The 26,799-nt window shown below is 37.9% G+C and overlaps 1 protein-coding gene across 1 annotated transcript in view; it reads right to left on the bottom strand.

Moving 5' to 3' along the window:
* The window catches only part of Cftr (CF transmembrane conductance regulator), a 143,196-nt gene that overhangs the window by 9,129 nt on the left and 107,268 nt on the right, over nt 1-26,799 (bottom strand). The window contains exons 21-23 of the mRNA XM_055612978.1: nt 25,434-25,534; nt 10,934-11,185; nt 5,838-5,993 (exon numbers count right to left, since the gene is read on the bottom strand). Of these exons, the coding sequence (XP_055468953.1) occupies nt 5,838-5,993; nt 10,934-11,185; nt 25,434-25,534 (509 nt within the window). The remainder of the gene's footprint in view (nt 1-5,837; nt 5,994-10,933; nt 11,186-25,433; nt 25,535-26,799) is intronic.

Raw genomic sequence — 26,799 nt, 5'->3', positions numbered from 1 at the left:
TAGTTTATGAAATTTATGACATTTTTTCTAATTTATTTTATTTAAATTAAATTAATTAATTAATTAATTAATTAATTAATTTATACACATTCAAAATTATGAAGGAAGGATGCTGTCGATTAGGAATCTAAAAGCTTTAGGTGTGGTGGATTTATTACAGCTCAGAAATCTTGTAGGCTTTTTGCTCATAATTTTATGTCTAATAAAAGCACATGAACTACATATCCAATTTTAAAGAAAAATTGACTGAACAAACTGGTTCAGTTAGAATTCAATTGTATGCAATCAATCAGACATTCCATTCCTGTAATCAAAGAGATTCTGGCACTTGCTGGTTTTCACTGTGCCTTACTTCTGCTTCCTAAACTAAACACCCACAAATCCCTCTGTACAACTGAAAGCTCTTTGGAGGTCAACCTAAACGCTTTCTCTCAGGTTTACAAATTCAACAGTAAAGGCCCTGGGAAATGGGATGCTTTGGCCGACTGGCACGCTCAGATCTGCCATGTACCTAAAAAAAAAGAAGCACCTGAAGTTCTCAATCACAGGGACCTCCCACTGGCCTCGTAAGAAACTACTCACTAATAAGAAAGTTAGGGCAAGCAAATATTTGATATTTATCTAATGTCATGTGTGGTATAAAGTGCAATTCTTGAGACTCCAGGCAGAATCTAGCTGTCCCCATCGTTCACCACATGACTAATCTCTTCCCTAAAGCTGCCTCCCCACTCCTGAGCCTTCTGGAGGGAGCTGCGCCTACTTGGACTTCCCATGGCTGATCGCGTGTCACCGCATCGGGCACTAACGTTAGTACCAGATGTCAAATGAAAACAAAAACAAGCAATTCCGCTCATGTGGTGATAGCATCTAATATAAAGTAAGTAAACAGAGAGATGAACTGTCCCTGCGAATGCATATATGTAGGTTTACATATGAATAGTTCCCTTGAAATGTAACCCAAATTCTTGCAAATACGACAGTGGTTGAAATCCCTCTGACAAATTCTGCAGCAGTTTCCTGCAGACTGCATCTGTACAATAGAATCCCATCCCAATATAAACCACCAAGATCCTCAGGTTGTATTATAATGCTTAAAATTGGTCATTGGTTTGCTTTAAAAACCATATATCAACGGGAGAATAATGCACAATGTATTTCTGTTCAGAACTATTAACAGTTTATAACTGATGTAGACTGTCATACCATCAAATGTGTGTACCGTTTATTTAAATTCAAAAGACTTCATGTGGGACAGTAGAAGCACAGATCCCTGAAAACTCACTCATAGCATATTTTTAATACTACAAAATTTTAGTATAAACCCTTCCAAAGATACATAAAACGTTTTTCTAATTTTCTCACTTCAGGCTCAGAAATAGCTAAATTTCATTGTGGTTATTTGAAAACGGAACATGACATTACTCTTCTGCTTTCCCTGGATTTCTGCACTCTGTCCACCTGTGTACCTCAGCAAGTTCTAATTAATCACACATCAAAGTGTAGTCATTTGAGAGTCCATCAAGTATATACCAATGCCCCATTGGTATATACTTCTCCAGGACATTTCTTACCCCAGGAGAATCAGCCCCTTCCTGTTGGACCATGCCTTGACTCCTCCTAATTTCCCTAACCTGTGACTTCCTCTAACCCTTCTCCCCTTCCCTTCCTACTGACCTAGCTTTTTGATTGCTCATAGTCTCCCTGCCCAGAACCCCATGTACCCAATCCTTCTGAACTTATAAACTTTATGACACTTAAGATTCCCTGCACTCTGCCCAAAGGTTGCCCATAAGTCTCAGCATCTGCATTGATAGTCTGCAGGGCAGAGCCTTTCAGAGGTCCTCTGTGTCAGGCTTATGAAAGAAGTGGGAAACAGTAAGATCTGGAGAGGACAGGAACTCTACAAGGAGAGCAACAGAAACAAAAAATCTGAGCACAGGGGTCTTTCCTGAGACTGATGATACTCCAAGCAAGGACTATGCATGGAGATAACCTAAGACCCCTGCACAGATGTAGCCCATGGCAGTTCAGTATCCAAGTGGGTTCCATTGTAATAGGAACAGGGACTGTCTCTGACATGAACTGATTGGCCTGCTCTTTAATTGCCTCCCCCTGAGGGGGAAGCAGCATTACCAGGCCACAGAAGAAGACAATGCATCCACTCCTGATGAGACCTAATTGACTAGGATCAGAAGGAAGGAAAAGAAGACCTCCCTTATCAGTGGACTTGGGGAAGGGCATGCATGCAGAGGGTGGAGGAAGGGAGGGATTGGGACTGGAGGAGGGAGGGAACCACAGTGGGGATACAAAGTGAATAAAGTGTAATTAATAAAGAATTAAAAAAATAGAAAAAAACTTTATGACACTTTATGGCATGTGTTCATTATAATTTTCTTTGCAAAACTACCCACATTCATTTATTTATACTTTTAGAACATACCCTCAGTCCAATACAAAGACAAAGGAGACATGACATTTTTTCCTCATAGAATTAAAAATAATAATAACCACACACAATAATGCTCAAGCAACGAGGAAAGGAGGAGTCTATTTTTCATTCAATTCCCACAAAAGTGCAAAGAATTGTTCAAATTATTATAATACCCATTTTACAAATGAGAAAACTCAGATAGAGCAATTGCATAAGATTATAGAACAGAGCCCAAATGCTGAAGGAACCACAAATGTGAGAGACAGCAACTTTAGTGATTCAGCACAGAATGATGTATTTTGAATTCCGCCCATGAAAGATCCTACAGCAGAGGGATTATTTCAGAAGTAATGCATTTTAATTAGTATTTCTATCATTCTTTTCCATTTTTGATCATTATGTGTAAAACTGTGGAGATAAAAGGGACATGTAGATAATCTGAAAATAAGACATAGTAGAAGTACAAGCAGAATTGCATAAACAGGGTTTGAGATCCCATCTGGGTGTGGACAGTGAAAGCAGAGAATTTGTGTTGGAGAAAAAAAAAAAAAAAAAAACTTCCTCAATTCATGAAGTCTGATAAGTAAACAGTTACATGTTTGCTGCAAAAAGAGAAAAAGCAAGAAGAAAAAGGAGAAGACAAACAGCAGCAGGAGAGGAGGGACAGCAGGCCTGTGGTCTGGACATTTACCACTGGCTACATACTCCCCCACTAGCCCAAACCTTGACAGACAGCTCTATTTAATTACTCATTTTCAGTTTCTCACTTTGGTCTAAGTTTTTCATTATTGTCATATGACAATGAGCATAGTTTTGAGTTTCTTCCAGGTTGGACTGGAATGTCTCTGGCATATCAAAGAAAAGTAGTATCTCTACATTTGATGTAACTAAAAAGTCTGGGTATTATAATTCTAAGCACAAAGTATAATAATTTCATATGGTGAATTTTAAGCTGGCACCACCAATTTCATCATTTGTGTCTATACGTGCTATCTGAAACTTTTCAATGCAAAAGATGTCCCAATGATGGACAGTGATGGGTAGATGCTGATTGTTTTTAAACCATTAAGAAAAAGAGTCGGTGAGATGGCTCAGTGGATAAAAATGCTTGCCACACAATCCCAATGACCTGAATCCACTGTCCAAATTCCATGGTGGAAGGAGTGTACTGGTTGTGCCATGACCTCTATAAGTGTGCCATGATGCATGTTCCCTCACATGCTCCCCCCATTCACACACATATAATAATAATAATAATAATAATAATAATAATAATAATAATAATAATAATAAATGAAAAGAAATAGAAAAGTTCTAGTCATTTACTCAGAGAAACTTGCAGCCTTCCAAATATGCAACCAAAGCTTTAAAATAATTCCTTTTCTTTAATTATCTGTTTAACAAGGTCCACAGTTAGTGAATATTTTCATTTTGGTACCCTAATTGTCTAAGCCAGTGAGATACCAACAATTAGCCTCATCGCCTCCTATTCTTGACTAAGAACTGAAAGCCAAAACAGAACAAATGAAAGAGGCTATTTTGAAATGTACAATAGTCTGTCGTACCTAAACTATAAAAGGAAACAAAACAAAACATAAAACTGCTAGGAACCGCTCAAACTGATAGCATCTTGTGACTCCACAGCCAATGTTTCAGGACCCCTGTATGAGAGGGGATGCTTTTCAAAGTACCTGTTTTGTGTGTCTGAAAACCAATGGCTAATGAACCTTGTACACTACCCTAGCTCAAAGTAAAGATGACCTTCTGAAGTATACCCTTGTTAGGTGAGACATAGGAGAAAAGAAAGGATGAGAAAGCAAAGCAAACTTGTTTTCCTTGGATACTCAGTTCTCTCCTTTGTATCTTTCTAAAGAACAAACTCCAGGAAATAAGAAAATACATGCTGTAATTCTTACTTTTCAAGAAAAGTTAGAAAAAAAAGCAAAGTAGCCCTAGGTTTAGACATCAAGTATATGAGGACTTTGTCCTCTTTCTCTTTCTTAGGTATTCACAGGACATTCAATAATTGCCATCAAGACAATGTAAACAACCATAGTAGCAGATATTCTTGAGACACAGAGAAAAGGGGCTATATGACCCCCATCAGCATTTCTGAAGGGCCTCTGAACATTTTTCTTTTAATGTAAACCTTGAAGCTATAAAAGGCAAGTTTGAAGATCCACCTATTCAGAAAGGCAGGGCAGGTTTTCATAACTCTGGCTCTGGGTCTGGCATGAGGATGGAGCCCTTCTCTTGTGTAGCAGGGACAGTGAAGGGCAAGAGGAGTGAACTGTTAGAGCTTGGCTTTTCTAGTGAACAAGAACAACAAGGCAAAGCTTTTGCTGCCTTCATTGAAACCGGGAAGTTCAACAGCAGTGCTTCTCTGACAACCACATTCCCTTCCACTGTCCTTAGCATTTTTTCTCGCCTAATGCCATCACCTCAGGAAACTTGTATTTCTAGCAATTCTCTGTCTTTAGACCATCTGACAACCCCTTTTGTCTTTTTGAAGAAAACACAGTATTTCCACAACTTCAGCCAGGATGAAATGTCTGGGAAAATGGCACACGATAGAAATAAATTGAAAGCATCAGTTTGGTGGTTACGATATTTCATGTCTCACCACTTGAAAGGAGCAAATGTTCTGTGAAGATCATTTATCAAGAAATACAAGCATTTTCTTGGTCTAGATCTGTAGTGCGTTTACCTGGCAATGGTCCTGGCATGTTAATTTTGTGTTAAAAGTACAGAGGTGCTTAAAAGGACCATTATTGTGGACTGCTTTGGTGCTTAGTAGAACAAAAATGAAAAAGGTCTCCGGGGAAAAGGCAAACACCAGCAGAACTACTGCACTGTCTTTGGCTTCTGTCTCAGTAAAGGCATCTCTTGGTTTACATGAGGTTAGAGATGAGGTTAGAGATCCTGTACAAGCTAAACCAGGACTGACATTTATAGGAATCTATAGACTAACCTGACGGTAGTATTTCCTATTCAAACTCCAAAGGACAATCACTGCACTTTCCATTTCTAACTCCACTATGTCACACTTCTGAGAGCTTGTGATCTCAGAAGCCTCTTTCCCATTTTGCAGAGCCTTTACCCACGGGGCTGCTGCAGGCTGCTTGGAGCTCTGAGTGCTGAAGCAGGACTCTGAGGCCATTCACAACAAATGACCCAGGCCCCTGCTAGAGACTGATTCAGAGAAACAGCTTCAAAACATTTCAACAAATATGCATCACACAGAGTGAGGCTTTCATTCTGTATGCTACATTTTCCTTGCACAGTAAAGAGACAGCAGGACCTACCAAATATATTTTGCAGAATCATTTTAATATCTTAAGTATGTCAAACAATTATTTTTTTTAAAAAGGTCAATTTTGATTGTTTTTTACATTTTTGCACTCACCTGTGGTATCACTCCAAAAGCTTTCCTCCATTCTTGTAAGGTCACTGAATTCCATGAGACACCATCAATCAGTATGTCACCTTTAATGTTCAACAATCGTAGAAGTGATGACAGCAAAGTACTCTTGCCAGAGCCTGTTCTTCCTAAAAGGCCCACCTAGGACGGAGCAGTGACAGAATTACTCCTACAGCCAGGATGGCACACTGCGTATCCCACTTAGTACTGCTCTTTAGTTAAGACCAGCAGCGTTGTTCCTCCTGTCACCTGCTCATGTAAGCCTTTTTACACACTCCCGATTGTCATCATTATCAGTGTAGGGAAGAATAATCTGGAACCGGGCATAATAGATTATATTCCTGATGCTGGCTTTATTGATCACCGGCTTTTACTGATGAGTTAAGGGAAAGTGTAAATAGCATATCTTGATACACATCAACTCCATGGATGGGCTCAGACCAGAAGCAGGAATGTTATAGCCTGAGGTACTCCTGAACATGGACACAAACTTGAAAACTGACCCCAAATAGGCCTAACATTTAGTTGCTGCCCCTAAATTAAATTTATTCCCTCACTGGTGGAGCCACACTTGTCTAGCATCATGTACAAGTCCTAGGTTCGGGCCCGGGGTGAGGATTTTACCCCTAAGAAATTTAGCAGTATCAAGTTCAGGCCTGATGACATAAGAGTATGTTCAATAAAGTATATATCTCCACAGAATGCACATTGAGTTTTCTCTATCCAAAGACCACAACTGGAAGAGGATAGCCTCAGTGGAGGCTACCTCCTACTACGTGAGGCAATCCTGAGTCCTGGCAGCCCTCAAAGTTCACACTTTGTTCTGACATAAGCTCAGTTGGCTGTGATGCCTAACTAGCCTCGGAATAAGCTGCTATCTGAAGCACTTAAAATGTGCTCATCCTGTCCACATTGCACCTTCATATACTAGCATCTGGTCTCTGTAGACAGAAAATTCTCTTTTTGGTAAGTGCTCTTCACATTCACATGGCTGGTGAAGAACTGTCTTTTTTGAAAGTATACTTCAGGGCTGGAGAGATGGCTCAGAGGTTAAGAGCACTGGCTGCTCTTCCAGAGGTCCTGAGTTCAATTCCCAGCAACCACATGGTGGCTCACAACCATCTATCATGAGATCTGGTATGCAGGTGTACACGCAGGTAGAACAATGTGCATATAATAAATAAAATATTTAAAAGTATACTTCAAATTAGTACTTTAAATATATTATAAATAAATTTCTAAATTGCAGATTCTACATTTCTTTCATCATAGGCTAGCAATAACTTATAAACTCAAACCATGGCATAGACCACAATAAATAAAAATAAGAGTATCTTACTGGGTATCTATAGGTAACTTGGTAATAACATAGGCCTTTGTCATAAGCTAGTAAAGAATAATGGCAAGAATAATTGCCTTTCTAACCTCAAAAGAGCTCTACAAGGTAATTTTCATAAAAATTTGTCTTTGGAAAATATGATCAAAACAAATGTTATGCAGAAAAATTTGGTAGTTGTTTTCTCTATTTTTTGTGTTTATGTAAAAATATAAATTCAACAAAGGTTGCATCCTTTAACAATTTTTTTTTCAGTTTCTCCATCTGGGATAATGGTGGGCTTACACAATAGGTACTTGGATTTGCTGACAGATAAACACAATGGAAGATGGAAAGATGGGAAAACGGTTTGATGGAAGAATAGATGAATAAATAGGCCCAGGTACACATGGCTTACAAAAGGTTTTCAATACATACTTATTGAGGCTGACTGAAAGACAGTCAGAAAGAGACGCAAATGAAAGAGCATATGTATTTCTTTCACCTTACAAATAATGATATAATTATTTAATTTTGTTCAGTGGCTAGATCAGATCTTAATTTTAAAACCTTGAGGAATTTTGCATTGCATGTTTCCATTTCTGCAGTAGCCCATGTTGGACACACACATATGTCCTGATTTTTCCAACACCACAGTGAAGCATTAAATACGAAATCAGAATATGTCACTGCAGGTGATGCACAGAAGAAAAAAAACATGAAACTCAACAAATAAAAATGATATCTGAGTCATATAAAGGCTATTTTGAGGAAAACACCTTGAAGTACAAATCCCTAGTAGGGTAAATGGCCACACTGTGTTTTTCCAGAAGGAAGTACTGAAAATTTCAGAAATCTCAGTTTCTTATGCTGGCATACTACTGGGCTGACAGGCCGTTAATAACTATTTTCTTTAACTTTAAACCCTCTGGCTATTGTTCTGGTTTCCCACAGCAAAGTGTTGGCATGCGTTATGGCTGACCAGCTTTTCAATAGCAAGGAACCTAACTGGATTATACCCTAACAAAGCCATGTTGTTGAATAATTGTCACATAATAATTATCTTCTTATTTGTAAAAGTACTTCCTGCAAATAAATTCTTAAGACATATCCTAAGTTACTTCAGTGTATCTCATTTCTGCAAATTTTGGAACAGGTTAAATCAAACTACAGCCTGGAAAGGTAATTAGTGCTAACCTGGTAATGGGTCATGAGTAGAGCAGTTTTGGTGCGGTCCCATTAAAGCACCTTACCCGCCCTCGAACAGTGGAGGGAAATACACTGTAATTATCTCATTTCCTTGTGGTCTCCAGAAACCAAGACAGCCAGTCAAATGAAACTTTGATTCATGGGGTGATTACAACTGAGACTCTTACATATGTTTATTATTAGTAAGACATATATGGACTACTCAAATTATTAAATGATTCTGCAGCCTCACACCAGATTTTCTAAAGGTGGAATGCAGTGTATGTTGAACAAATCAAACACATATTTAGGTGTGTTGATTTGATGACAACCTTACTATTTTTTTTTTTTTTGAGACAGGGTTTTTCTGTGTAGCTCTGGCTGTCCTGAAACTGGCTTTGTAGACCAGGCTGGCCTTGAACTTCCAGAGATCCACCTGCCTCTGTTTCCCAAGTGCTAGAAGTCACACCATTTTAAGTAAAATGCTGAGCAAATTTTCTGACAGAGAGGTAAAGCTGCAGAGCAAATGACTGTGCCCCTAGAACTAGAGAGAAGGACAAGTAGGTACAGAGAGTCACAACCTTCCAGGCTGTAAACAGCAAGCAGAAACCCTGAGGGAATCAGAACTCTCCTGAAAAACAGCCCAGAATCATTGTAGACTTTGAAGATGGAAACAGCTCCTGGCACCCTCCAGTGACATCACAGAAAGACTAGAGGATGGTACCTGAGGTGTCAGGTGCCCACATGAGATAGTGATCATTCTGAGATAGGCCAGAGCATTATCTTCCATTTAAGACCTCTTCTTGAGTGAGACTATTTTATCATGTCTAACTTAGTACAGACTTTCCCCCAGGTCCTAACTGAGTTTAGGATATAGAAATATTTAGCACAGCCCATTCTAACCATTCTTTGTTACCTAAAGGGGTGATAAGCTAGTAGTACTTTCAAACTCACAGCTGAAGATATAACTTCTATAACTTAATCCCGGGGCTGCAAAAGTCTACACTCCAGCACGAATCTAGTCTATTACTGACAGCCTGTTATGAGTCCTTTTTCCCAAGCACATCATGTATGTTTACCTTTCAAAAAAATTATAAAATGTTGAAAGGAAAAAAGTAAATTAGAAGCAATATTAGGATAGAACAAAGCCAGATATAACAAGGACACTGTAATTAAAAGACTGGGAATGTAAAACAACCTTGCTTAATGTGATAAGGGTTGAAGATGAAAAAAAATTATATGGTAACAATATGGATTGTATATCATATCTCGAAACTACAAAAATTATTAAAGAAAACCTCTTGAAGAAAGCCCAGAGGAAAAACTACATTATTTGTTTTAAAATTTGAAATAAAAATTACTTATAATTTTATGGACACCATAAAAAGAGGAAATGAGTGGAGCAATGGAGGAAAAATAAGGCCTCACCAAACTAAGATTGTGTACCTAGTGAAGTTGTCTTTCAAAAGTGAAGGCAAAGTAAGAAATTATAAAATAAATACAAAGGCAATGTGCTGTCAACAGGCTTATCTTGAAAGATATGTTAAGAGAAGTTCTTCAGAGAAAAGGAAAGATGCAACTCAGGTCTATAAGAAACTGCAAACTTGGACCTAAAAGAATAAGGAAGCATTTTAGGAAAGAAAAAATGACAGCAAAACAAAAACTTGTACTTTTCTTACTCTTAATAGACCTAACAGGAAAGTTTACTTAAAATCATTTTAACAGCCTGTACTCACTCATATATGACCTATGACTACACAAAATGAACCATGGAAAGAATATAAAGCACAGAAATTGGGACTAGAAGGTACCGAAGCTATTTATGTTAAAATATCATTGTTTAAAAACAGACCTGGATTCATAGTAAGTATATATTGTGAACACTAGAGAAAACTTCAAAAATCCACAAAAGTAGATTTACTGTGTTAAGAAGATGAAGACTTGAAACCATAAAATAATGACAACAACAACAGAAAGAAAAGAATTGAAAATAACATTAGGAATAAAGAGCAAGAGTAAGGACCAAAAAGCAGGAACAAACTGTAAGTTCATTTACACGTGTGCCTGCCACTCTAGATGCTCACTGTCTAAATGACCCACCCAAGAGACGACAGTGATTGGCAGAGTGGCCCAAGGAACTAAGCTGTAAATACTCATTACCCACAGGAAAGTCACATAGGCTTGAAGTTTCATATAAATTACCTAAGGGATGGATAAAGTTACACTGTGCCAATCAACCAAGTTGTTACTGTTCACAGTGATGGTTGTATGTTTGGCACCTGTTAACGTGTTTAATGACATCTTCAGCTGGAAAATCTGTAATTTAATTACATATTTTGCAAGTATAGTCACACTTACAATAAAACTATTTTATAAATTCAGAACTCTGTAATTCAGAACCCTGTAATTCAGAACTCTGTAATTCAGAACTCATATGAAACATAATGACTTTGCACATTCACACTTTCATCTATGTATAAGGAATATTGATTCTACAATTATGTTACAAATGGTTTTACTAAGACATTGTTATGGTTGTTGGAACTCACAAACAAAGCAAGTAATGTTGAAATCTCACCCTCTGTCCAGGACTTATTGAAAAAGAAATGTTCTCTAATACGGCATTCCCTTCATCCCCATAGTTCACGGTGAGGTCTTTGACAACCATTTCGCCTGCGGAGGGCCAGGTATCACCTTTCTTCACATGTTCATTCTCAATAACTAAAACATTAGATGATTCCCCACCAGGTAGTCCATTCATTTTCTTGGTACACTCACTTTCTTCTTTTGGAAGATCAATGAACTTAAAGACTCGGCTCACAGATCGCATCTGAAATGAAAATAACAGTATTTTTGTTTGCTTGAGAATTTCCGACCCTGCCATAATTAGCTTGATGTTCCCTTAAAAACAATGAGTTGTAAACTATGATGAAAGTTACCTATCACTTGGTTACTTGACAGGGTTTTCAGTGAGGTAACAGGAAATAATTAGATATAATTAAAAGCTTAGGCAGTGAATCAACTATGACTTATATAATTGGGTTCTGTAGAGCCCTGTTTATTTTTGTGATTGCTTAAACCTCAGGTACATAGTGCACACACAAATAACCCAAACATTCTCAAGGGCATAGATGATGTCAAAGAGAAATGACAGTGCTGTACAATTCTGTACAACCAGAATTGATGTTAATAAGGTGTGTTAATAAGATGTAACACACCTATAAACCACTGCAGGGTTCATTACCTGTCACTCCAACTTCGTTAACAACTCTCCGTAATTCTATATGTCATCTCAGTGATGAATAGACTCCTGTTAGTTAGTTATTTTTTTTTTCAAAACAGGGTCTTTCTGTGTAGTTCTGGCTGTCCCGCTCTGTAGATCAGGCTGTTATCGAACTCATAGAGATCTGCTTCTGCCTTCCGAGTGCCTGGATTAAAGGTGTGCACCACCACGTCTGCCTGCTTAGTGCATTTTTAATGAGTCCACAGTGTTCAAACTTACCTTACTGCACAAATAGGAAGTTAAAATTTTATACTTATAATAAAACCTATTTAAAAATCAATTTCTGTCATTAGCAAAATACAGACATATACAAAGGTTATAGTCTCAATTAAATATGCATCTATGGTTGTAAATTGGCTTCTCCTTCCTGTTATAACATGCCTATTTCATCATCTTAGAATAGAAATATCCTTGGGCCTGGTTGGTGATATAGCAAAATAAGCAGAATCAGATACACTGACAGCTAAGTCCGGTAGAGCTTTCAATACTCCCTAGTAGAAGGGAGGAAGTAGAGTTCTGGACTTCCACCTGGGATTCCAACCATCAGGCCATCATGCTTCCCCTCCTTTTTAGGGGTAGTGATCTTGGGAGACCTAGACTATACAGGATGAGAGGACTTGGGAAGGTGACTAAGGGTGGAACACATTGGGGCAGCTCCCATGAGGTCATCATCCATGATGGAGTTGAGGTTTGCGGTGTGAAAGACAGTTTCATGGTTTACACAGTCTGTAACGTGCCATTCATGCTTACTGTAAGCCCGGTAAACTCATTATTCACCTAGTTGGACATGGATGAAATTCTTACTTTGGTCTGTTTTGAGGGTCTGGTTAGGGGGCGAGAATATGTTTGTTCACATTTCCTCAGGAAAAGTCAATGCAACAATATGACTTATAAATCTTTAACTATAACATTTAGTAAAGTATAAATTTTTGTAAGATGGCCATTTTTACTATGTTAATCCTGCCAAATGCAAATCAAAACGATCCTAAGATTTCACCTTACACCCATCAGAATGGCTAAGATAAAAAACTCAAGTGACAACACATGCCGGAGAGGATGTGGAGAAAGGGGAACCCTCCTCCATTGCTGGTGGGTATGTAAACTTGTACAACCACTCTGGAAATCAAACTGGCACTTCCTCAGACAACTAGGAATAGTGAGTGCTTCCTCAAGATCCAGCTATAGCACTCCTAGGCATATACCCAAAAGAGGCTCAAGTACACAGTGAGGACATTAGCTCAACCATGTTTGAAGCAGCTTTATTCGTAATAGCCAGAAGCTGGAAACAGCCCAGATGCCCCTCAACTGAAGAATGAATGCAGAAATTGTGGTACATCTACACAATGGAATACTACTCAGCAATAAAAAAAACAAGGAAATCATGAAATTTGCAGGTAAATGGTGGGAACTGGAAAGGATCATCCTGAGTGAGCTGTCCCAGAAGCAGAAAGACACACACAATATATACTCACTCATATAGACATACAATATAGGATAAACCTACTGAAATCTGTACACCTAAAGAAACTAATCAAGAGGGAGGACTCTTGCTAAAATGCTCAATCCCTATCTAGAAAGGCAAAGAGGATGGACATCAGAAGAAGGAGAAAAGAGAGAACAAGTCAGGAGCCTGACACAGAGGACCTCTGAAAGACTCTGCCCTGCAGACTATCAAAGCAGATGCTGAAACTTATGGCCAACCTTTGGGCAGAGTGCAGGGAATCTTATGAAAGAAGTGGGAAATAGTAAGATCTGGAAAGGACAGGGACTCCACAAGGAGAGCAACAGAACCAAAAGATCTGAGCACAGGGGTCTTTCCTGAGACTCATACTCCAACCAAGGACCATGCATGGAGATAACCTAAGACCCCTGCATAGATGTAGCCCATGGCAGTTCAGTGTCCAAGTGGTAATAGTAATAGGAACAAGGACTGTCTCTGACATAAACTGATTGGCCTGTTCTTTAATCACCTCCTCCTGAGGGAGAAGCAGAATTACCAGGCCACAGAAGAAGACAATGCAGCCACTCCTGATGAGACCTAATTGACTAGGATCAGAAGGAAGGAAAAGAAGACCTCCCTTATCAGTGGACTTGGGGAGGGGAATGTGTGCAGAGGGGGGAGAAAGAAAGAGATTGGGACGGGAGAAGGGAGGGAACCACAGGGGGATACAAAGTGAATAAAGTATAATTAATAAAGAATTAAAAAATAAAGTATATATTTTAATGCACATAGAAATAAAGGAACTTGGCTACCTTTAAGGACAGATGAGTTTTCAACCAAAAAAATACTGTTCCAAATGACTATATTTACTTTTTATATGGGATATTTATAACACACGTTGACATACAATAGATATTATCTAAATAATTAATAAAGGCAAATGAGAGTAGGTTGATCTTCTTGTGTTGACTCCTAACAGTAGTAATGGGAGCTGCCTTTTGCTAGCTTTTGGGATCCTTTTGCTCATACTGGACTTTCTTGTTCAACCTGAATATGATGGAAGGTGCCAACTCTTACTGCAACTTGATATGCCAAATTTGGATGATATCCATGGGAGACCTTTTCTGAAGAAAGAGGGAAGGGGAGTGGATGGCAAGTGGAAAAGGGAAGTGGGAGGAAGGGACTAGGCGGAGAGGAGGGAGGGGGAATTGTGATTTGGATGATGGTGATGATGATAATCCATGGGTGTCAATATTTTTCTCAAATAAAAGTGAATTAAACAATGTAATAAAAAAAGAAAAAAAAGGCAAATGAGAAAATACATACAAACACATAGGTTTTAGTCATTTTGAAAAGTAATACATATTTCACTGGCCTAAGTACTGTAACCTAACTCTCTGACAGTGACAGTCACCATTAAGAACAAATCCAGAACCTCTAATATTACATAGGCAAAATGGAACATATTTATTGGGGGTTAAAATTTAAGGTTTGTACCTTGTTTCTTATAGTCTAAATGCTTAAAATGACTCCCAAGTCTGACTAGTCCCAGCTTAGTCAAATATCCCTGACCAATACCTTATTTCTTTACAGTGAACACTCTCTATAGCATATGAACAAAGTATGGCTTAATTCAATATCTTAGGACATTTTCTGACAGCTAGAAAAATTAGCAAGTACAGGTACTTTCGTCACTGTCAGTTTTATAACTACTGAAATACCATCATGGCATAGGCCAGTCACTAACCAGTGTCCTTGAACCGGGGGTCTGTCATCATGTTTTTTGTTTCTAGAAGAAGTCACATCAGAACCAGAGCAGAAAAGTGAATGCTAGTCTTTAAGTTTCAAAAACTGGCTTTTCAAAGTCAAGATCTAATGACACTTTGCTATTTTTAGTCCTATTTACATTGGCTTTTAAGCTTCAAATGCCACACCCCAAGTAAGGCATATAAACTGTAGGTATTCATGGCTTCCAAGAAAATGATCACTTCAGCTCAGGCTCAGATGTCAGCCTGGGCAAGAAAGCATGACTTCAACTCATTTCATTTATAGAATGAAAATCCCTAGCCTAAAACACTGAAGATGTAACGATTTGAAAAAAAAAAAAATGTGGTCATAGGTAGTCTTAGGATGGCTGCAAAGCTGTCAGCTTCTTCAACCCACAATATGAAGCAAAAAGAGGTTGCCCATGAATAAGGGCAACTTGGAAGCCTTAAATACCATGGTGTCCCTCTAAAACAGTGTTCTGTCTTATAACTAAACTTCAGTATCCTAAGATACTGAATACTAAGATACCTATCAAAGTAAATATAGAGTTGTTATTGTCAAGCTATAAAGTGAGGGGCCCATCCTTCCTGGAAACAGGCCTTCCTGGTAGCAGAGTTCTAAAGGAAGAAGGCTAGAGGCAGCCCCTGCCATGCTAGTCATGGTCATAACCCCTTCACTATTTCAACGATGATCCAACTTATGCCTCTCTAGAACCTACCCTTTTCCTAAACTTAGTAGCTATGAATTGGGTTATAAATGTCCCCCAAAGCCAAAGGCGTGATCCCATCATGATGAAGTTTTTGGGACACAGTAGAAACATTGAGAGATAAATAATATAAGGGAAGTATTCTCGAAGGATTTCCCCTATCTAAGGCTGCCACCCCACTTCCTGGCTGCCATGAGGTAATAAGTCTCTCTGTCAACACATTCCTCTTGTCATGATGCTCTGCCTTATCACGGGGCTAACGTAGAGGCAGGCAACCATGTACTGAAACCTCCGAGACTGTGAGACAAAACAAATGTTTCTTCTTTTCATTCTGTCTTCATCAGTTATTTCGTCACAGTGACAGAAATCTTACTAACCTAAGGGTCTCTGATAGGGTTTATGCAAGTGGGATGACCTGAAGCTTTTGTCTCCTGGTTTGGTGATTAATCCATTCTACCTATTACAGTGATGCTCACAGTATTTCTTGTATTCAAAGACTGGAGTGTTCAGACCATCTACTGTTTAACATCATGCAGTGACATGAATTTTTGATACTCATTAAAAAAGCCACCATTTTCTCTCCTATGCAGTAATAATGGCAATAATGTATGTCTTCAAGACTGGGAATTTATATATCATCTTCTCAGCCTGATAAAAGTTACAACATAGTACATTAGTGTTAGTCTCATCTATTTTGTTTTTATGGAACTTGTAAATCTCACTTAATCTTTTTTAAAGAATATCTACTCAATATTTCCATGTGCTATGCAAGAATCATGATGTCATAGTGCTGGATGGTAGCTCAGAGTTGGCAGTTATTATGGTTGTAAATTAAATATGCTCCAGTCTCAAGCTGCTATTTCCTGTACATAGAGTTATGGAGGAAGGAGTATAGGAAGCCCTTCCCAGGAAGGTAAGTCATCCTCATGAACAAGAAAAGTTTTTCTGTGGCATACTTAAATTGAAATGAAATTAGGCAAGGGATTAACTCCTTTTTCTTGTACTTTGAAGGCAAAAGACAAAATGAGAGCCAGGTAAAACATGGAATCTATTCTCTATTTATAGAGAGGAAAACTTAATGTATCACATATTTTATATAATTATATAAAATTTGGATTTAGCCAAGATAAAATGGGACGTTTGCTTGAGGTTCATGTTCTTCTAATTTTTGGTATATTACTTAATTTCATTAAGAGCCAAAGTTTTCCCCTGAATATCTTAAGGAAGAGTTTGTAACTGAATGTCATGATCTCTATAATAATGCCTAAAGGTACTAATCTAAGTATCAGGATAATAATGATGATGGCAATAATAAAAATTATTTCAATAGCTTCCTCTAAATGTTACTTTATAACTGAGGCCACTGGGTCAACATGAAAATGACTCTAGATTTTCTTGTTCATTTTTTGTAGCTAATTATAGAAGTCATCATGGCCTCTTCAGAAAAACAGAAATGCCTCATAGAAATATTTGTTATTTGTACTTGGTTGTTTAGAAGCCAGGATAACAAATTGTGCTTCAAGGGCCAAACACTCCAAAGTCATGGCACAAAGACATTACTTCTCATGTCTAAAATGATCATCAATACCTAGAAAAAAAATGCCATGATTGATTTTAGAAAGATTATGAGGAGGAAGGAGGGATGTCTCAGAGGTAAAGACACTGATGACTCTTCTAGAGGATGCAGGCTTTGATTTTCAACATCTACATAACAGCTAACAACTGTCTGTGACTCCAGTTCTAGGGGATCCAATGCCCTCTACTGGCCTCCATGGACACCAGGTATGCATGTGGTGAATAGATAAGGCAAACACCCATATACATAAAATAAATAAATAAAATCATCAATATCATCCAGCTACATATTCTGTAGCTATAACAGTGATGTGCCTGCAAGATATACTGGAGCAATAGTGGCACAGGTGTTACAGACCAACCAACAATTATTTGATTAGCGTTAAGATCCATTCAATGAGATGGAATACTTGATCCTGCTGAAGTGGGCAGGAACCTGACTAGATAGGTTATGGACTGTAGGGAAGCACCTACTACTGTTACTCAGATAAAAGAATATAGCAATGAAATATCTCTTAATGGCATAATGTTATACCCATAGATCAGTGCCTCATTCAAACCTCATCAGTGAAACCTTTTTCTTGTAAGAGATACTAATTAACAAAAAGATCCACAATTGGACAACATGCAGAAAATGCGAGAATTATTCAAAGATGAAGAATCTATAGGAAGGGGTGGTAGCAAAAGGTAAGAGCCAGAGCTGGTACATGATTTCAAGAAAACAGTGCCATCCCGACACAACAGGATGGATGCAGGTGTGAATTCACAGAGACTGTGGTCATGCAAAAAACCTGCGCATGTTCAAAGCAGAGAAAAATCCCAGTATGGAGGAAGGGACATAGACAGGAATGTCTCATGCCTAACCAAGAAACTTTTTATAATTGATACTTGATTGGAAAGGGAAAATCAATTTTCTTCAATGGAGTGTCTCTGGGTATGTCTACTGCACTCCAGATCAAGCCTCATGCACAGGAGTAGTTGGTCAAGATAATATATATGTACATGTCAAAAACTGACCATATTCCTGTTCATCCTTTGTCTAAAGGTTATAATTACTAATAGGCAGGTGGATTTCATCATTATCAAACTTTTTTTTGTGCTCTGTCAGTGATATTTACATAAGTATCTACACTGCATACAAAAGATGATGCTGACTGATAGACTGGTTTGTAGAAGTTACAATATTTAAAAATCTAGGTGCTTAGAGAAATGCATTGAAATATTGATAAGATATAAGATTTGTTGTTTTATATTTGTATTTATTAAAAATGCATATTTTTATTTTTTTTCATATATTTTGACCATATTCTTTCCTCTCCCCAATTCCTCCCAGAATCTCCTCCCTAGCTCTTTCTAGCTCAACTTCATATTTCCTCCCTTCTCCTTCTCAAACCAAAAACCCTTGAAATAAACTGGAAATAATAATTACCAAAGTGAAATGAAACAAAACACACACAAATATTTAGGGTTGCTTTGCCTACAAAGGTAGGATGTCATAAGCCCACAAGCTTACAAAGCTGAAACTATTTTCTATTTCAACCTTAATTAGAAAAAGTTTGCTAATCCCTGTGACATGACTCACAGAAAATCAAAGCAAAACTGAATCTGCAAGATCACTTAATTCAATGAGCTTAAAGCCTAAACATACATTAGAGTCACCTGGGGAGATCTTAAAATATAGACAACAGGTCCTGTCACCTTGCCCCAGCAGAAGAACTAATTTTACTGGCCTTTGTGAACCTGTGTTCTATCATTTTTTTTTTCATGTGAAGCCAGACTGAGAGCCCATGATCTAATCCATTCCTTCATCATACAAATGAGAAAATCTGAACCAGGAAGTTAAAGTGACAGACACAAACCCTAGCCGATTTTCCAATCTTAGCATGCAGTTTTGCATACTCCAGCAATTCCGGAGGGGAGCACGTAAGTTTCTTGTCCTAATTCAAGGTTCAAGAATATCATACTATTATTTACTCTTTCTTTGTTGACTGTAGTAAACATTGAGTAAAGGTTTTAGATCAGTTGTAGTAACTGCAAGGTAACATTCAGTGGATTTCAGCATTCAGAATGGAGTTGGTGTGTTGTTTTCATAAAGCATGGAATAGTGCCTACATATCTGGTGCTTTCTCAAACAATTAGGAATAGTGCTTCCTCATGATCCAGCTATACCACTCCTAGGCATATATCCAAAAGATGTTCAAGTATTCAAGGACATTTGCTCAACCATGTTAATAGCAGCTTTATTCGTAATAGCCAGAACCTGGAAACAACCCAGATGTCCCTCAACTGAGGAATGGACACAGAAATTGTGGTACATTTATACAATGAAATACTACTCAGCAAATAAAAACAAGGAAATCATGAAATTTGCAGGCAAATGGTGAGAACTAGAAAAGATCATCCTAAGTGAGGTATCCTAGAAATAGAAAGACACACATGGTATATACTCCCTTATAAGTGTATATTAGACATATAACAGAGGATAAAGATACTAAAATCTGTAACACCTAAAGAAGCTAAGGAAGAAGGAGGACCCTGGGTAAGATGATCAATCCTCGTCCAGGAAGGCAAATGGGATGGACTTCAGAAGAGGGAGGAAACAGGGAACTAGGACAGAAACCTACCACAGAGGGTCTCTGAAAGACTCTACCCAGCAGGGTATCAAAGCAGATGCTGAAGCTCATAGCCAAACTTTGGGCAGAGTGCAGGAAATCTTATGAAAGAAGGAGGGGGACAGAAAGACCTGGAGAGGACAGGAGCTCCACAAGGAGAGAAACAGAACCAAGAAATTGGGGCCCAGGGGTCTTTTCTGAGATTGATACTCCAACCAAGGACAATGCATAGAGATAACCTAGAACCCCGGCACAGATATAGCCCCAGGCAGCTCAGTCTCCGAGTGGGTGCCGTAATAAGGGGAACAGGGACTATCTCTGACATGAACTCAGTGGCTGGCTCTTTGATCACCTCCCCCTGAGGGGTTGGGGGGAGCAGCCTTTCTAGGCCACAGAGGAAGACAATGCAGCCAGTCCTGATGAGACCTGATAGGCTAGGGTCAGATGGAAGGGAAGGAGGTCCTCCCCTTTCAGTGGACTTGGAGAGGGGCATGGGAGGAAATAAGAGAGGGAGGATGGAATTGGGAGGGAGATGAGGGTGGGGGCTACAGCTGGGATACAAAGTGAATAAACTGCAATTAATATAAAAAATGTAAAAAGTAAAAAAAGTTTACATTTTTATGTAAAAGTGTTCAGAAGAGAAAAAAATGTCAAAGTTGACAGCAATCTGAAAAAAAAAAAAAATTCCTAACCAAACCATTTCATTTTAGAGAAGAGGAAAGTAAGGTCCTGGAAATGCGGAACAATGACTTGCCTAAAGGTACTCAGCTTTTTAGTATCTGAGCCAGAATGAAATACAAGGCTCTCTGTGGTTGGATGGGTAATATGTCTTGAAAAATACACCACAAAGACTTTTTAAGAACAACAACAACAAACTACAATCAATCTACCATTAAAAGGAGGCAGAAGACAAAGAAGATAAATTAATTCCTCTGTCAGATCCTTATAACAGAAACTGCTTTCATAAAGAACATTTGTTAACAACAGTCATGATGAAAAGAGAAATTCTTTTTTTCTCCTCCCACCATTTCATGTTGCTCATTCTACAATTAGTCATTTGATCTTAAGTAGAACCCAAAATAAACACAGGTGATGAAAGGACAAAGCAGAAACAGAGAGAGTTTGTATTGACAGAAAACTCTTCTCAGATTGCACCAACCATGCAAGAACTTTCTGGAACTTCACTAATGGTGATCTAAATGGAAGCCTTGTAAGTTAGCTGTCCTTAACCTTGAGCCTTCCTTCTTTTTACTAGGGACATACAGTTCAGTTCAACAGGACAATCATTTAGTGGAAATGGGGATGCTTATCTGCTGGTCTTGAAAAACAAAGGCAGTAGCATTCACTTATTAAGAAAGTTCTCTTTTTGTTCCTTCTGTGGTAGACAGTTCTGGAAGGATATGGTTAGCAAATGAACACATTATGTGTGAACAACCCCTTAGTCACCAGATGGCTTAATACTGCTAAGTTTAAAATATCAGGTTTTACACCTTTGCTGGATCTTGTTTATTTATTTAGCCTTCCTGGCAAATGAAGGGTGTAGAAACTTTGTGTCATTTTAATAGTCTCTTATGATTTTGTGTGTATTCTGTATTGATACCACAGCTCCCAACACAGCAAGTCAAATCTACTAGAAAATAGTCTAGCACTGTCTTATGAACGCATGGAGGTGTCGAGATGGCAGCTTTATATATTTACAGAGCAATAGAGAGATGTACACTAAACATATCAACCTATGATTCATCAAGAGACAGCTTTTGAAGCATGAGGTTAGATAATAGGTAGAGAGAATGCAGATAGAGGACAGCTGTAATGCAAATGATGTTTTAAAAGATACACGAGATGAAGGTCCAGGAAGTGGCAGAAAAATGAAGCAGTGTAAGGATTCATCTATGGAAAATATTGCTCAACAACTGCAGAAGACAAGGATGTCGCTTTGTGCATATGTTTATTGTGACTCATGTGGGTGATGGAAAAGAAATAAACTGTGTGAAGAACAGAAGATATAACAGATAAAGGCAATCCCTTTAGAAAATTTGCTGGAAATAGGTCAAACAATTGGAATAGGAACTGGAGACCAAGTGAGAGTATTCATTGGTAAGACAAGTCTCCCAACAGGCAGGAAACTACATAGTATTTGCCTCTATAGAGATGCAAGGACATCGAGGAAGGGTACATATGAGTAGAGGTTCAATAAGCCTGTATAGGAACTCGTGATCTGAGACGTCATGTCCACTGGAAGATGCTCTAGCAGTTGCTGAATTAAGAAACAGCTAGTAGAGAACAGTGACGGGATTATTTCCGGTTGCACACATTTGTTTGAAACAGGTAGGAATGTCATTGGCTGAGATTTTTAAGGAATAGAATTATCATAATGTCTAAAAGGATGCAGGAATAAAGGAAAGAGCTGTTTTGGGGAATAAATAAAAAGCTGTTATAGAAACATTATAAAAGGGTTCTGAGTATCAGCATTTCATATATGTGATCATAAATACAACATAACCTGAGGTAGCAGTTGTGTTGTGATATTGGATTTAATAGTTGAAAGATAAAGAAATCCAGGGATCTGTGGGTAAGGAGCAGGTAGAGAATGAAAACAAAGTTCTATGTTTACAACCTAATAGTCAAATTGACTCTGCATCTATACTTACATTAGGGCAGATGGGTAAATGAAGTAATTGTTTCAACTCTGGAAATTTTTTCTGAGTGGCCCTGTACTTAGTTTTAAAGTGAAGTATGTGGCAAAGAAAACATTGTGTTTGTTCCATTTTAAATTCAGATCACTCTAAATGAACTAAAAACACAGTAAGGTAAAATGACATCACACAAGCTTAGGGTTGTAAGACCTTGGTGGTTATTTCATGTGGGTGTGAAATCTGAAGGCACTGCTCATTCTTCCTCCCCTTTGACTCTCAAAGAAAAAAGTGAAAATAAAAGCACTACTAGGCACTTTTAGCATCAGTGTGAGAGTAGAATGATGGGAGTTAATAGCAGAAATGGACCACAAACATCCAGGAAAGCTGTCATCATTGCTTGGCAGGGAAATGAAAACTTACATATGCTCTTTGATATCAAACAAAAGAGCATAACTTTTGAAAATGTAATCAAATGCAAATATTGATACTTTTCATAGACTGTCTCAGACACAATAGGTCCTTGTGAAGGTCCTTTCATACACCATGAAAGACACAATGTCTAAGAACAGGCTATAAAGTCTACCATAGCAATGGGAAAACCTGGAAAAGTAAAATACTTTCAAGTATCTCTAGTGGCCACTAGACACATGGAGCAGAAATTTTAACAGCATGTGCATAGGATATTCCAAAAGGAGTGTCCAACTCACAGTTCACAAGGCTGCATAAATAGAGCCCTAAGAGGAATCCTAAGCTTATGAAAAACCTTAGGTTGCATGTGTGTGATTTGGTTGGGTACCTCAATTGTACAGATCCTGAGCGTGAACTCTGTAAATGACAACATTGTGTTGCAATATCAAAAGTCTGGGTGTGTCATTAAGTCATGAAATTGTGTTGCAAAGGGAATTACACAGATACAAGGTGAAGAGTTTTTTTTTTTTTAAGTAAAAACATAGATAATGTGTACAAGGGTTTTTGAATTATAAAGTTACAGTTGTAAAAATTTAAGAAAATAGAAACAGCATTTTCATAATATTCTTCAGCTACATCCAACATGTACATGTGTCTTTATAAGAGCTCTTAAGACAAAAATGCAACCAAAAAGAAGTATGGATAAGAGATCAGGAATTGGCCTAGCTTAAAAAATTAAAAGAAATACAAGAAAACTATATTTCAAGGACTTATAAAGATACCCCAGCAAACTATGAGGACACACAGATATGAAGAGGGTTTAAAAGATTTTAAGTTTTTCCTTTGGGACATATTTATAAATTCTGTTAAGAGAAAATTTGATTGAAGAAATTTTACAACCATATGAATGAGTATCTGAAAATGTAAGTAAATGGAGTTTTATGGTGATTTTTTTTTTCAAGAAGAGTGTTTCTCTGTATAGCCTTTGCTGTTCTGGAGCTTACTCTGTAGAGCAAGGTGATGTCGAAATCAAAGATCCACCTATGTCTGCCTCCCTGAGTGCTGGGATTACAGTCATATGCCACTGTGCCCAGCTTGAATGATGATTTTTTAACTGGGGATTCTGGACCCTCCAGGAATGAAGTAATGAATAGATGAATGTAGTTCAAAAACTTAAGATTCAATGGTGGTCAGCAAAGAAGGCTCATCAGGCAAAGGTACTTGCTCTAAGCTTGATTGCTTGAGTTCAGTCCCTAGGACCCACACGGTGAAAAGAGGGAACTGACTCCCACAAGTTTCCTTCAAACTCCACACTTATGCTGCGGCATGGGCACCCCTTACCTACATAAAAAAATAACAAAATTTTAAGAGGAAATCAGTGATGAAGGTCTCAGTCCAGCTCTGAAGTGTAACTGAAAATAGGTCTTTTATTAAAGTGTGAATGGAGAGGGGTATGGGAGTTGAAGAGGGAGGGAAGGTGGGGTTGGGAGGGAAAAAGGGAGGGGGCTACAGCTGGAATACAAAGTGAATAAACTGTAATTAATATAAAGATGTATAAAGTGTAAAACAAAAACATGTAAATAGGGAACTTTATCTAGCATCCTTTCATTTCTCACCCTGGCCCTTGCAGAGTTAATAGTCCTTGACACCATTTTAGCACACAATTATCACTTCAGGCTCTCAGTCTATGGTAGAAGACACGATAAGCCAAAATATGATGTTTGAACACACAAAATACACAAATGCAAGACAACATCAGTCAAGCACAAAGGGGAGGAGCAATGACCAAAATTTAGGAGGGAATAATCACTAAGACCAGACATTTTAAAAATTAGACAAGAATGATATGAAAAGTGTCAGGCTGATGAATGTGAAAACCTAACATAGAGAAGTATTTCTTAAACATGATAGCAAATGCACAAGCCATAAAAGAAAAGGATAATAAATTAATCTCCATCAAATTCAATATTTCCTTTCATCAAGTGATGCTGTGAGTAAAGCCACTGGCTCAAGGGCCATTTCAATACGTGGAACTGACAACTGACCCAGGATTCACGAACACCTAACAAGCTAATTAAGGAAAAAACAAACACAAACACAAACTCATCTAGTTGAAAAGTAGGCCAACCTGAACAAGCACTCAACAGAAAGAGAAAACAAACAAACAAGCAAGCAAGCAAACAGAAACCAAATGGTCAAACAATAAGTAGGCACCTAAGCTATCCTGACAGCTTAGTAGTGACCTCACACACATCAGACTAGAAAACTGTAAAAAGTCTGCATAACAAGTATTGCTGGAAGCGTCCACACACACTCTTGGTGGAAGTACACACTAGCACAACAGACTTGAGAGTAATTCGGCATCAGTAAAGCTGGGCTTGGGGAGATTCTGTTCCTAGAGATTCCTTCCACTCCTGGGATTTGCTTTGGCAAACTCCTGGGCAAAGACACATGTGCAAGAGTGTTCATAGTGATGATCCATGAGGATAAAAAATAAATCATGCCATGGCTTAATGTGTGATACAGAATGTCCTTAAATTTACCCAAACATTTTAGTTCTTAAACTGGATCATATGTATAGTCCTTTTGTTATTACCTACTGTTTTTGTCTTTTTCTTAACTTTTCATAAAATTTAAAATAATAACTTACCAAACTATCCACATCAATGCTGGAGTTTATAGCCCATTGCAAAGTACTCATGATATTCATAGCTAAAGTTAGAATAATACCAGTTGTTCCTTCTCCTTCACCTAAACATGAAAAAAAAAGGTTTTGAACAAAGTATGTGTTATTTCTCTCTTCTGTGAATTACTTTACTCATATCTTAATGCTGATATTAGTGATTCCTAGGAACAATAATGCCCTCATAGGATAAGATTTCAACCAATTTTTAAAATCAAATTGTGAATGAATAATGGAAAACTGTTGCACTTTTAAATGCTGTTTAAGTCCTGTAGGTAATGCTGGATTGCATATATAACAATTGTCTCTTCTACTATTACTCTGTATGTAACAATGAAAACAAATACTGATTGAGGACCAGATTGGGGGGAGAGGGATGCCCCAAGTACAAATGAAATTCTCTACAAAAAGTCAAAGTAGTTACACATATATTTGAATATGTATGAGCAGATATGATTAGCACCTTTGCAAGGGACACTGTCTCTGCTAACCAGAGGCTGTCCTCTGAAGAAAGTAGACTTCATCCCCAGAAGGTCAGAACACTAATGCCAACCATTTAAGAGAGAAGTCTGCCCATTGTATTAAAAGAAAAAAAAAAAACCTAATATGCCTGAAAAGAACAGTGTTAACATGTTGTTTTAGAGTAAATTTATTTTAGAATTAGGAAAAACAATTAATTAAAATGTAAAAATTCAGAATTATGACTACAAAATTTCCAAGATAACATACTGAAAATTGTTAAAAGTTTATCCAAGGACCCTATATACTTCTTATTCTGAAGGCTAAAGAAAGGAAGTAAATCTTTAATAATACATAATAGTTACTGGGCATTTATTACAGACACTATACTATTTTGCACAAATTATCACACTCAATAGTATGGGAGGGGTTTTGGTGTGTGTCTGTACACACAAGGGAATTAGGGAAGTTAACTGATGGCTCTATGTAAATATAAGTTAATGCCAAAATACAGTTAAGATCGATAGAGTAGGGTTGGTTATGGCTGGGTCCTTAGGCTGCACTTCTTATCCCAGCTGGACATTCTGTACTATGTTGACTTAAATGTTGTGACTACGGACCTTGGTAAACCAGGACTCAGTCATAATCTTACCAATTCTGATACAGCATGTGATACATTGGCTTGCATTACTTGTAAGTCTTAATCCATGTAATTTAGTCGTCTTTGAACCCCATTCAACTAGCTTATACAAAAACAGTGAATGTTCTGCCTCCCAAAATATTTTTAAGGTCTCAAGATGACTACAAGTATGCCTACCCATACATATTCTTTCAATAGATTCAGTTCCTTGTGATGCATGGAGAAAGCAAGGAA

This window comes from Psammomys obesus, unplaced genomic scaffold, assembly GCF_907164565.1.
Source record: "Psammomys obesus unplaced genomic scaffold, mPsaObe1.curated_primary_1811, whole genome shotgun sequence".
Lineage (NCBI taxonomy): Eukaryota > Metazoa > Chordata > Mammalia > Rodentia > Muridae > Psammomys > Psammomys obesus.
The sequence above is the reverse complement of the archived record's forward strand: the minus strand, read 5'-3'. Positions and strand labels throughout refer to the sequence as shown.